At 46.4% G+C, this 13,692-nt stretch overlaps 1 protein-coding gene across 3 annotated transcripts in view; it reads left to right on the top strand.

Moving 5' to 3' along the window:
• The window catches only part of LSM14A (LSM14A mRNA processing body assembly factor), a 258,431-nt gene that overhangs the window by 109,026 nt on the left and 135,713 nt on the right, over positions 1-13,692 (top strand). For all 3 annotated transcript variants that reach the window (XR_014972249.1, XM_085638768.1, XM_085638769.1), the window contains exon 6: positions 10,660-10,737. Coding sequence is in view for 2 of the 3 variants with exons in the window: in XM_085638768.1 (XP_085494894.1) it covers positions 10,660-10,737 (78 nt within the window). In the remaining variant the exon portion in view is untranslated. The remainder of the gene's footprint in view (positions 1-10,659; positions 10,738-13,692) is intronic.

Genomic DNA, 13,692 nt, shown 5'->3' on the forward strand with positions numbered 1-13,692 from the left:
TGCAACAAAGGAAATCCTGGGCGAGGTGCTAGTTCTCCTCCCCCAGGATGGGCAGGGGAAGCTTCAAAGGCATGCCGCCTTTGTGAGCTTCTACAGGCCACTTGCTGTACTCAGCAACTGGCCCTTACCGGTTCTAAACCCCCACTCTGGTGGGAAGACTGGCCGGAACCCCCAAGGAAGGACAGGGGGTGTGCCAGCCTCTGCCAACCCCACCCCTCAGGTGGGGGAGGCGAGGTGAAACACATCTCCGGGCTCTCACCATCTTGAAGATGGGGAGCCCTGCCCAATCGGGACTAGGCCACTGTCCCCCGCCCCCCCTCCCACAGGAGAGTGGCAGGATAGGGGGTGTACCCACCCCAGGGCAGGGACCCAGTGGTCCCTGCCCTTTGCTTACCTGTAACACCCCTAAATTTAGTATTTAGGGGCACCCTGAATATTCGTTCCTTAGATCCAGATTCCGAAACAGCAAAGATCAAGAAGAAAGACCTGCCGTGCAGCTGCTAACAAGAGGAAGACACCAACTGCTTTGGCCCCAGCTCTACCGGCTTTCCGACCCTCGAACCTGCTCCTGCTAAATCCCGACATCTCCTGTGGCCAGAAACCTCACAAACCCCAGAGAACCTGGCTACCTTGTGACTCTGAGCATCTGGGACTCCCACGAGCAGTGGCACTGCTCAAAGCAAGTAACAGACCCCTGGCAAAAGCCAGGAACCGCGAACCCAGCACACACTGCACCCGCCAAGCCTGGCCTGTGCTGGAGTGGACAGACCACGAGGACGTCCCCCCGGCAACTGTGACCCAAAATCTGGCACCCAAGGACCCACCTCGCAGCTCCTGACGACACCTGCAGCTTTAGAACCAGGGACACCGCGATCAACAGAGGGTAAGATTTCTTGACACCAAAAGGCGCCCGGCGACCCCCTGTGCCCATCTCCTGGGTACCTACCTATCCTCCATCACCACCGACAAGAACATACCTCCCAAACAACGTCCAATGTTAACAGAACATCTTGCGCTTCTCAAGCAGGAGGTTGTCTCTCTCTCTTGCAAAAATATGCAATATAACCGGTACCCATGCATCACCAAAACACAGGAATTTACTCCCTTTACTTCCTGATTACAAAAAAGGACAGCACTCTCAGGCCAATATTAGACCTAAGGCTGTTAAACCGGTACATACAATCCATCCACTTCCACATGGTCATGCTACAACAGGCCCTCCCCCCCTGCTTCAACAAGGCGATTTCCTCACCACTCTAGATCTCAAGGACGCCTACTTTGAATTTCCTATTCACCCTGCTCACAGAAAATACCTACAGTTTGTAGTGGATGGACAACATTACCAGTTCAAAGTCCTACCATTCGGAGTCGCAACAGCACCCAGAGTCTTTACAAAATGCCTCGCGGTGGTAGCAGCCCACTTAAAAAGACAACACATTCATGTGTTTCCTTACCTAGACGACTGGCTCATAAAAGCCAAGCCACACAAAGCATGTGTACAAAAGACACACAACACAATCCAGCTGCTACACAACTTAGGCTTCACAATAAACCTCACCAAGTCGCATCGCCAACCTTCCCACACTTAACAGTATCTAGGTGCAACAATAGATACTTCCCAAGCTCTTGCATACCCAATCCAGCCAGAATAGCCAGTATGCAAGCTCTCATAACCTAATTTCAACCACAACACTCACTACCAGCTCGAGTGTTCATGCAGCTAATGGGGATGATGGCCTCTTGCATCTTAATTGTCCCTTATGCAAGACTTAATGCATCCATTACAGGAATGTCTAGCACAACAGTGGAACCAAGCTCCAGGTCAACTTACAAATCTGGTGTTGGTTGACAGCCGCACATATCGCTCTCTGCAATGGTGGAACACACAATCTTTCCAAAGGGTGGCCGTTCTTAGACCCGCTTCCACAAATAGTGCTAACAGCGGAAGCATCGCTCACCGGCTGGGGAGCTCATCTCCTAAACCATACCATTCAGGGTTTGTGGACACCTCATCAAAAACTCCTCCATATCAATCACCTAAAGTTACTGGTCATATTTCTCGCCCTAAAGTCATTCCAAAAACATCTCGTAGGGAAAGCTGTCCTCACCCGAACGGACAACATGACAGCAATGTACTATATACAGAAACCGGGCGGAACACACTCTCTGCTGCTTTCACACCTAGCACAAAGCATTTGTAGATGGGCTATTCCTTAAAAGATATACTTCTTAGCAGAGCATCTACCTGGGTTTCACAATCAAATTGCGAATCTGCTCAGTCGTCAATAAAAGCAGATTCACGAGTGGGAACTTGATCTGCAAGTTCTTCATCAAGTTTTTCAAATGTGGGACACCCAGACATAGATCGATTTGTCACAAATTTAAAAACAAAATGCCCAAATTTCGCCTCCAGTTATCCATACACATTGTCCAAAGGTAATGCGATATGGATGAATTGGTCAGGCAGATTTGCGTACGCTTTTCCGCCTCTCCCACTCATTCCATTACTGGTGCGCTAACTCAAACCGTCTTATCACAATGATCCTAGTTGCGCCAACATGGGCCCGACAGCCATGGTTCACAACACTGCTGGAACTCTCAGTAGTCCCACACCAAAAGTTGCACCTTTCCCCAAAGCTTCTCACACAGAACCATGGAGAGCTAAGACGTCCAGAACCAGCGCAACTGAACCTAGCGATCTGGCTCCTGAAGTCTTAGAGTTTGGTTACCTCAATCTCCCACCAGACTGCATGAACGTCATTAAAGAAGCTAAATGTCCTACCACTAGAGCATGCTATGAAGCTAAATGGAAAAGATTTGTTATTTACTGCAATACTAATAGTCAATCCTCTAGATGCTTCTACTCAAAACATTATTTGATTTCTCCTACATCTACAAAGATGCAATCTGGCATACACATCCATACGATTACATCTTGCTGCTATAGCAGCTTACTTACAGAACAGACAACACTTGTCATTGTTCAGGTTGCCTCCCATCAAGGCTTTCTTGGAAGGCCTTAAAAGGATAATTCCTCCCAGATTTCACCCTCTCCAGTAAGGAATCTAAACATTGTCCTTACAAGACTCATGGGGCCCCTATTTGAACCTTTACATAAGTGAGTTACCGTTCTTCACATGGAAAGTAGCTTTCCTTATGGCCATCAAATCCCTTAGAGTGGGTAAACTCCAGGCACTAACCATACAAGAACCATTTTTGCAAATATATCACAACAAAGTGGTTCTTAGGACAAACCCTAAATTCTTACCTAAAGTGATTTCAGCTTTTCACCTTAACCAGTCTGTTGAGCTCCCAGTCTTTTTCCCTCACCCAGACTCCGTAGCAGAACGAGCACTTCACACACTTGACGTCAAAAGAGTTATTCTGTACTACATTGAAAGGACAAAAAGTTTCAGAAAAACCAAACCACTTTTTGTAGCTTTTTCACCACCACATAAGGGCAATCCTATATCGAAATCTGGAATTGCCAGGTGGATAGTTAAATGCATTCAAATATGCTACCAGAAAGCAAAGCGTGCCTTATCTATTCCCCCCCCTAGAGCACATTCCACACGCAAGCTAGGGGCATCCATGGCATTTTTAGGAAATATTCCCATGGATGACATTTGCGAAGCCGCGACATGGTCTACACCTCACACTTTCACTAAACACTACTGTGTAGATGTGCATGCAAAACAACAAGCAAGTGTGGGCCAGGCTGTACGAAGAACACTTTTCCAAACCACTGCAACGCATACAGGTAAGCTACTGCTAACTAGATAACTGCTGTATAGTCTATGCCAAGTATGCGATCTACAGCTCATATGCCTGGAACGGAAAATGCTACTTGCCAGTTTGCATCTGTTGTTGGCATGCAGAGCTGTTGATCCGCGAACACCCACCCTCCTCCCCGGACACCTATGTGTTGCAGTACTATATTCCTTAGATACATTACACATGGATATCTTTTCTATTTTCTAACTAACTCCATCATCACCCTTCATGGCCAAACAATCTAAGGATGGAGTCGATGCCCACGCACACTACTAACCAAAGGAGGAGTCCTTTATCTCGTGACTACAAAGACTTCTACGATAACAAATTGCAAAAATCCAAGCCCAACACCAGATGGCGATCTATGCAAAAGTATGCAGATCTACAGCTCTACATGTATGAACAGATGCATACTGGTAAGTAGCATTTTCCTTTTAATTAAAAACGTACTTCCCTTATTGCAAAGATCTTGGTCTTAAAATAAAGTACAAACAAGGTATAATTTTCTAAAATTGGTCTGGATCTCCTTCTTGAGTCATGCGTCCATTATTGATCGCTGTTGTGCAATACATGTCTTACACTCCTCTGTGTTAGGCCTAAGCATGTTTTTTCTTTTTTTTTTTTTGCTGAGTTTTATATAGGTCAAACTTGACCTGAATCCAATCGGGTATCAGAGCGCTTTACATAGCACCAGTTACGTTACATTAGGACACACATTCATTGTTAGGCATGGGGAAATTAAGTGATTTGCCCAGAATCACAGGATGTTCAGCGTAATTACCGAGACTCAAACCCAGTTCCCCAGGTCCGAGATAGAGCACCCTAGCCGTTAGGCCAACTCAGAGCCCTTTGGCTTTTACATTGAGCCCTGTACACTTTTGAGGCACCCCTGGACTCTGTGCACGGTATAACCACTTAGCAGTAATAACCATGTACAGAGCCAGCTTCCTACAGTGAACATTTTACTTGCCTGTAAAAATAGATAACTCGATCACAAAGTTCTTGGTATTGAAATATATATATATATAAATGTTTTTTTTGTTGTTTTTTTTTTTTAATTGGTCTCTGATTTATTCGTGTCATTTATTGCCTCTGAGTACAACAAATGCTTAGCACTACCCACTAATAAACCTAAACTGCTCGCTTACACTACCACAAAACAGCATTTGGGATTATTACTTGTGGCTCTGTAAGCCTATAAGGGTTGCCTGGGCTCTCTACACAGTGTACCTCGTTTTTTTGCACTATATAGAGAGCCAGCTTTCTACACTTAGCTAAGGCTTGGGCTTTGATACTAATTTGAGAGCTCGGAAAGAAGGATGTTATGTATGAAAGTTGGCCAAAAGGTTAAGGAGGGCTAGCACCGCAGTGTTTCCTAGGCTCACCAATTACTGGTGATCATCAAGGGCTGAGACTAAAGCAGTTTAATTGTTATGAAGTAGATGAAAGCCTAACTGATGGCAGTCCAGAAAATCATGATTTTCAAGAAATGAGTTTCTTATTGATTGTTTTGGCAGGCAGAGAGTTGTGATATGTGAAGATATTTGCTAAAAACAATGAGGTCGGCTTTATTTTACTTTTCTTTGCAATAATCGAACATATTCCAGCTTCCATTCCAGGAAAATAAAGATGAAAGTTGCATAGCTCCAGTAAAACCTGCCCCACTATGGAGACTGGTTTATGTAGGATATGAACTGGGCAGAATCTAGTAGCGATCTGGATTTAACTAGGATGTGCAGTGAAATGATGTCCAATGAAAGATTGATTAAGGTGGAAAGATTAAGATGTGTATAGGAAGCTGGCTGTGTATATTATACCAAAGTAAGGTATAGTGTGTAAAGAGTTCAGTGGATCCCCAGTGGTATAGCAGAGGTTAAAGTAGATAATACCTTACTGTCTCTTGTGATAGTGGTTGAGCAGTCAGGCTTATCAGAGGGTAATGTTAAGCATTTGTTGTACTCAGTGAGGCAAGAAATTATGTCACACACTCAGACTGAAAACAGACCAATTGTTTGTATAAAAGGTTCTTACTTAGCTGTTATTACTAGAACTAAGATTTACTCAGTAGTATGTAAGTGATACTTTCAATACAATAATATTTTGCAAGATGCTGTGTGTACTGGTTTTGTAGAAGCATACAAGTTGCTTTGCAGTAGAAAAATGGGTTGTATGCACTTTAGAATACTTGTAATTACTTTAGATTACTTTGTAGTTACTATTCTAGTTTGGGGTGAAAAACTACTAATGCAGTCTAGACATCACAGTACATCAGTAGGCATGTTAACTCTTTTGAAGACGCTAAGTTAGTTTGTTGCCGTACAAAACAGGTTCAACACTAGGAACGTTTTTTCTGTGAAAAACCCACCAGACAATCCCATGGAGAAAAACGAAGTGTTAAGTTTGCAGGTCGGTAAATAGTTTTGGGAACTCAGTTTTGGAGGAGTAGAACTAAGGTTCCCCAAGGTTCATCGGGTGCAGGGTGCCAATGTTTAACCAGTGGGGCTAGGGGGCACCATGTTTGTTGGCTGCTCAAGGGCAGGCCATTCTGTTTTGCGAGACAAGCTCCTAGGTTTAAGGTGAGGGTAAAGGGGGTCTGAAGTTAGCACCAAGACTACACCACTAGCAGCACAGGAGTGGCCGGGTGCTTAGACGGTGTCTGGAGCCCAATGCAATCCTATGGGGGTTGGCGTCTTTGGCTTTCGGCTGCAGGCTCGGTCCAGGAAGTCTTACGGGAGGAACCAACAGCTGGACAGGCAAGTCGAGATGTCCCTTGTTGTTTGGACCCTAGAGTGCGGTTCACCAGGATGCGGGGTCCAAGACTGCAGGGGTTCCTTTCGATGTTTGTCATCTGCTCACCAGTCTGGTCTTAGTGAGGGGGGGTGGGTCTTAAAGAGGCTGCAAGTGTCGACACCGGACCTGGGAAGTAACACTCCTTGTTGGTTTGGAGGTCAGACCGCTGGGGAACTACTTCAGGACGGATGGACCCTCTGGACACGGGTCGTGGATGACTGGTGCAAAGGTAAGTCATGGAACAAGGTTCTTGGTCCTGCAGGGGCTGTATCTTCTGTGGACAGGGCCGCTGTCCTTGGGAGTCTCAAGTCTTAATTGAAGTGGGGGGATCAGCCCTCACCAAATCTGGAGGTTGCTGATCCGTTTTCTTCGGAGCTGCAGGCAGGCCGGTAGGGCTGGTGCCAAGCCAGTTGGCTCTGGAGTGTTCACTCCTTGGACGTCTTTGGGTTCCCAATCTTCTTAGGTCGTCAAGATCTGAAGTCGGGGTTCAGGGCTACCCCATAAATACTGTATTTAGGGGTCTTGAGGTAATAGCCAATGGGCTACTGTCTTTGGGGTGACTACCCTCTTAGTGTGCTCACCCCACGTGGGGAATGGGTACAATCCCTAACCATGATTGGAGGGTGCCTGCCGTCTCAAAGATGGCTGGCACTGAAGAGTAGGCTTTACCTCGTGTCTCCCATGTGAGGGGTGGGGTTTGCAGAGGTTGGCACTAATTCTGGCTGGTCAGATTCTTCCTGCCAAAAAGGAGATTGGACCGGAAGGGGGCCTGCTCCTGATGTCAAGAGGATAGGGGTTGCGTTGCAAAGGTGGCCATGCCTTTGAAGCTCCCCCGTCACAGATGGCCCTCACTGACTTGGGGGAGGTGTGAACACCTCTGCCCAGAGGCTTTATTTCTAGGCCCAGGGAGCAAAGGCACCCACCCCAGGGATCCAGAAACTTGTCTCGTGGTGGCAGGCTGGTATTTACAAGTCAGACCCACTAGAGGTTGGATTTGGTCAGGTGCCCCCCCCCTCTATAAGGGACCCCTGAGTGCAGGGAATAATTAATTTGACACTTGAATCAGAGCAGGTTTATTATTCTGATATGTTTGATACCAAACATCCCAGGGTCCAGTGAGGCCTTTTTGGTGCTAGGAAACTCGTAATTACCACTTTCTAGACCATATACTCAGGATGGCTTTACTGGGCACCTATAATATCTAAGAATGGCCTTAGATATTATAGGGACTGCTCATGCAGATAGGACCTCTTATGAGTTATAGTGCACCCTGCCCTAAGGGTGACTTATCTAGACCTCCTGCAGTGCTGGGCAGGCTTGGCACCCAGGGATGGGTGCCATGTTGACTCTTCATTGTTAGCTGCAGCAAAACATGCAAGCTGCACTGGCAGTGGTGCATGTTTGTAGTGTGAGGTCACGGAGGGTGACCTAATACATGCTGCGGTCCTCTGAGGCCTTTCGCTGATTTGCAGACCCTTGGTACCATAGGTACCCCTTACAAGGGACTTGCATGTAGGCCAGAGTTGTGCCAATTGTAGAAACAATGGTACAGGTTAGGAAAAAACACATGCCCTGGGAACCTGGTTGGCAGGGACGCAGGGCACCCTCAAAGTGCATTAGAAATCAGGCAAAAAGTGTGTGGGGGGAGGGGTGTTATTGCAACAGAATCCCACTGTTCGACCTGACAGCCCTTTGGCTGTCCCCTCCTCATTTTTCTTCCTTTACTCTCTAATTTTTCTGTCCACTTTTTTTTGGGTGGTGACTTAGAGGCTCTGGGTGCCCCATTATCACTAATTGATGGTGTGGCGCAAGCTGCTTCCCTAAAAAGGAGGGAGTGTGAGAGCTCCTCTACAAAATGGTGGCCTAAACTATCACCTCAGAGACTGGGCCATAGGCTGACATGAGGAGTTCCAGAACCTTCTGGGCCACTCTGGACAGTCAGGGCCCAGGCTATATATAGAGGTGAGGTGCGTCGGCCATTTTGTGTGAAGTGAGGTAGTCCGGAGTAAGGCACCTGAGTGGGGAGGTAGGTGCGCTGGAGGGGGAAACGGACTGTTCTTAGGGCCTGCTTTCTTCCCCCCTCGGTTGACACTGCCCCCTACCTCGTGACCTAGCCCTGCCGTCAGCCTCTGACCCTGGGATCACGTTAACCTTTCTGTGCTCCCCGCCCAGCCAGGACCCCTGAAGAGAACCGGGGTAAGGAGTTAACACCTACGACCTTATCTTCCACTTCCCTGACTGGGCCTGGGCCCCCCTATCTTGATCTGCCTCTGGTGTGTGGACTGCCACCTCCCAACCCACCTGCCCTGAGCCAGGGCATCGCTGTGAGGAAGAAGGGAGCCCTAGGCGCTGAGAACATCGCCACCCCTTAAGCTGTGTGAGGAAGAAGGGAGCGCTAGGCGCTGAGAACATCGCCACCCCTTAATTTGTGTGAGGAAGAAGGGAGCGCTAGGCGCTGAGAACATCGCCACCCCTTAAACTGTGCAACCCCCCCCGTCGGGGCTGCCCCAGAGGGTAACTTACTGCCGTGGCCCTGGCCCGTGTCGCCTGTTCCTGCCATCCTTGGGCCCGCGGGGAGGTCCGGGGCCCCGCCGCTGCCGTCGCAGCCTCATCGACGCGGCTCTCTGTGAGGAGAGGGCCGCCGGAGTTCAAAGAAAGCCGCGTAGGCCTGAAGCCGTGATCCACCGTCACGTGACGGGGGCGGACTGCGCGACGCCGCCCCCGCCGCTGCAGGATTCAATCTGTGAGCCGCGCCCCCGCAGGCCGCACTGCCATTGGCTGCTGCGGGCGCACCTCTGCCGGATCCCTCCCCGCTGCGGGCGCACCTCTGCCGGATCCCTCCCCGATGCGGAGCTGACAGGGAGATCTGCCGGAGTCCCTGCAACGCGGGTCTCCCAGCCGACATCTGTGGGCCCGGGCCCGAAGCCTTAGAGACCGGCGCAAGGGCCTGAAAAAGGCCGAAGACACAGGTAATCTCCGGGGAGGAGGGCGGGAGGCCCACGAGGCACGGAGCACGCCCCTCCCCCGGGGAGATCCAACGTGAGGCCCCCTTCGACCCCAGAGCGTGACTGAACTGGACCACGGTCCCCCTTCACGAGGTGCCCCACGGGGAGAAGGGTCCAGCAGGTGCCTCAAAGACTTGCCATGTGTTAAAACGCTATTGATTCCTGGATCACTACGTTATGCTGGAGGGCCACATCTGACATGGTATTGATTCCATAATTGAAGTGCGAATGTTCTGCCAGATGCAGCGCTATGTGCGGCACTAAGTCTAAACTCGTATTTAAGGTGCTATGAAATCGCTATGTGCAGCGCTATGTTTAATAACTCTATTTAAGGTGCTATGAAATCGCTATGAGCAGCGCTATGTTTAATAACTCTATTTAAAGCGCTATGGAATTTGCTGTGCTGTGTTTGACCACCAGATGGTGCGCTTGATTTCATACCAGGTTTAACATATTTATGCAATCTAGTCACGATGAAATGTTTTGAGCCGAACGTGATGTAGATAAAACCTGATTGGTTTCATTTGAAGGAAAAGAAAAACACGATAGAAGGAAAGATAAAGCTTTTCTAATTTTTCTAAATTCTCTGGTGTAGTGTCGTTTTTAGTGGTGGTACGCTGGAGTGCTGAGGTGAGTGGGATGCAAGCACGACATGTTACTCTGGAAGGAGGCCTTTCCACTTGAGCCAAGCTACCCTAGGACTTTAGGTCCAACACCCACTTTTCTGCAAAGTGATGATATTTGGTTATTCAATGTTTTTTTTTTCTGTCCTTGCTAGCTTGAACTGGGCACAGTGCCTTCACAGGTCATTTGCTGTACATTCTATCTACCTCTGCCCCCTCTCTCATTCCTACTCCCCAGAGGCTGAGGTAGAAAATAGTTAGGCCTATGGTAGGGAGGGGCATTTCTGATCCCATTTAGCTTCATTTGAAACCTGTGTGCTGTATTGTTCTATGATGGTCAAACTAAAATGTGCTATGCTGAATATAAATTTCACCTTAAAAGTTGGCAACTCACTGAGAAGAAAGTTAGTGTACTATCACATAATAAAGCTTGGTGTCTAAAATGTTAACTTCATAATCTCTTTCAGTTGAAGCACACAGGCTGTCAAGACCAGAAGCTGATCAATTAAGAAATGAAAACAAAGATGCAAACAAGAGGCAAGCAGGTACTTAAACGTTTTATAATCTGTTGCTGCACTTTGTGATAGCCAAATTAGCTACGTTATCTTGAATTCCCTTTTCTGAAAAATCTAATTGCAGATGCCTCCCCTGGGCAAAATCCTCCTGGTCCATGCTGGATCTGGAAGCTTCAAACAGCTTTACACCTGTGTTCCGCTAGGTGGTGCTGTGCGTCTCTCCTTTGGCTTTGTTCTGCCCCAGAAGCGACGATTAAGCCTCATATTAGTGCTAACTCTGTGCGTCATTGTCCGTTCCGTGCCTTAAACGCAGATACAATTTCCTTGTCAGTTGAAAGAGTTTTTTAGGTCTCGCCTGGCGTTAGCAGCGTGAGACCTAAAAAACTGCAACTTAAACTGCGAGGGCCTTTTGGAGTCTATACGGATTCCAAAGCTACATGTGTACGGGTCGCGGCGTTTCTGCACAACGCGAGCATGGCGTGTTTTCGCTTGCGATTAGAGGCTCTTTGAACAAGCTTTGAAAATGCAATAGGTCTCGCCTTTGATTAAGTTAAAGCCATTTGCTTTGCTAATGGTATTGTATAGCAAAGCAAATGGCTTTAACTTAATGAAAGTCGAGACCTATTGCATTTTAAGTGCTAAAGGGGACTAAAAATGACTTGTTTTATAAAGTTATTTCTGTCATGGCCTTGCAGCTTCACAGCGCAGTGATTAGTTTGTGGTATTGAACTACAACACAGCGATGCACATGTTATCGACTGAGAGAATTTCCAGTCTGCAAATCTTCTAGAATATGTTGTCAAACTCCAGTATAATCCGCATTGATTCTCTCTAACTTTGTACGCTTTTTATCGTTTGACCGTATTGCATTACACATGTTGCTTCCTGCATCCCTCAGTATTTGTAATTTCTGTGCCTAATCAGACTACCAAAAGGGGAATTAATAGGACTTTAGAGAGCATTTGGCACATTTCTGTCGATGAATAGGGTGTTTTAGCTGCAACGTTTTGGGAGTTTGTTTTAATTGTATGTTCTCCTCCACTTCAATCATGCCAGTGTAATCCCGCTTTTACCCAGCATGTACTTAACATCGTTTTCAATATTGTGAGACCCAATATATTTTCATTCAGGTGGTGTTTCCTCCAAGTGATGCAAAAAAGCTAGTTACTGCAGCAAAAGTGAGGTAACATCAGAGATGAGGTTGTGTACCCTCTCCTCAGAGCAGACTGAAGGGTGGAAGGAGTAGACAGTAGAATATATGGAGAGGTTTAGGTATACTTTCAATGCCAGAGAGCCTCAATCAAGAGATTTGTCTTTTACATCATGGGGATTCCTCGTTTGACATTGAATTACTTTGGAGCAAGTATCATTTTACTGTGGAAAAATTGTAAAAAGCACACACTTACAACTGAAAATGAACAAAGTGATGAAACGCAACACAAAAATAGGGAGAGTTGTGGCGGGATGTAGGATTTTTTTTTTTATTGTGTGGAACATTGCATAAAATAGGAACTTGTGCGGTAAATAGCTCTGACATAGCAATCAAGAGGGGAGGTGTTTGAAAAGAAGTCGCTTTTCTCTCTGAAGGACAGGCACTCCCACCATCCCCTTTATCTTCACACAGTTCATAAAACTGGAATTACAGGCTCTGAAATCTTTGTACCTCACATGTTCCTAATGCACGGTGTCAACACCAAGAGCATGGCCACCTAAAATAATCACATTACAAAGACAAGCTAATCTTTTCAACAAGAAAATTATTATTTTATCTTCTGACAGATACAGCCATGACTATTAATCACTAAAACCTCCAGATAGAGGAAAGCTAATATCAAAGCTAATGATTTATTTTATGTTAATGACTTTCTGTAGCGCACACAATATTGTTGATAATGGACTTTCTGCGGCGTGTTTAGTTACTGGGGCTAATGGAGAAATCTCTGCTTTGCCAGAATGCACCTTTTTGAAGTAGATTATGCTGTTCTCTACATCCCAAGAGTCAACAATGCCCAGCTAGAGCCAATCGGGGGGGCAGCCTATGATCTCCGTATAGAAGAAGTGAATGCCAGGCAGCACATTTACCACCCGTTGGAATTGTTAGACGCCATTTTAGTTCCTTTAGCCTGCTTACACATGTATGTCATGAACATTGACTTATTGCTTTTTTTAAATGTAAATATGAGTTTTCAGTTTCGTTCGCAGGTTTTCTCCGCAGGCAGATTGACTTTTCCTGTGTTGTGTGTGTGCTTATTTGCACATAATTAAACTTTAAAGGCACACTTCAAATGACAGCAGTGCATTATCTGCGCTATGAATTTTAAGGCCATGTTTTGTGGAGGCAGTAACTTGTAACATCATATAACAATTAAGATGATTCCCTTACTAAAGTTCACCTAATGTGCTAATCACGTCCAGTGGTTAATAGAGGCCTCTCATCCCACTCCCCTGATGGCTATAAAGGGCTATTATGTTTATGGCAGTAATTCAGGTACAACTGGCGAGTGTTAATAATGCATCATTGTCCCACTAATAAACACAGCAAAGGTCAGCATCTTAAATCACCCAACCACCAAACTAACCTTGTTCCGGGTATTTATTAAAGCTCCAAACCTTTTTCTGCCCCTCTCGGTGTCTCCGGCATCACAAAAGCACTTCTGACAAAGGTTATAGAACCTTATCGGGTGTGTGAAAAATGATCAGAAGTTGCTGCAAACCTTTCCCCTGTAGCTTTTGGTGCTGCTTCATTTGCTGATGGCCCCAGTTTTCATTCTGGTCACACATCTTAGTGACAGAATACATTTGTGAATCGATTCACCCTGACGCTCAAAGTTTCCATAAGTTTCTGTAGGGGCAGATGCAGAATATTTATGACAAAATGGTTGTTTGCATCTTGGGGTCATGTTTAATGCACCTCATTGTGGGTTGAAGCAAAAAGAGTTCTAATGTCCCCTAACAGGACAAAATATATACATTTTAATTTAAAAC

The sequence above is a fragment of the Triturus cristatus genome, chromosome 12, assembly GCF_964204655.1.
Source record: "Triturus cristatus chromosome 12, aTriCri1.1, whole genome shotgun sequence".
NCBI classification, from domain to species: domain Eukaryota; kingdom Metazoa; phylum Chordata; class Amphibia; order Caudata; family Salamandridae; genus Triturus; species Triturus cristatus.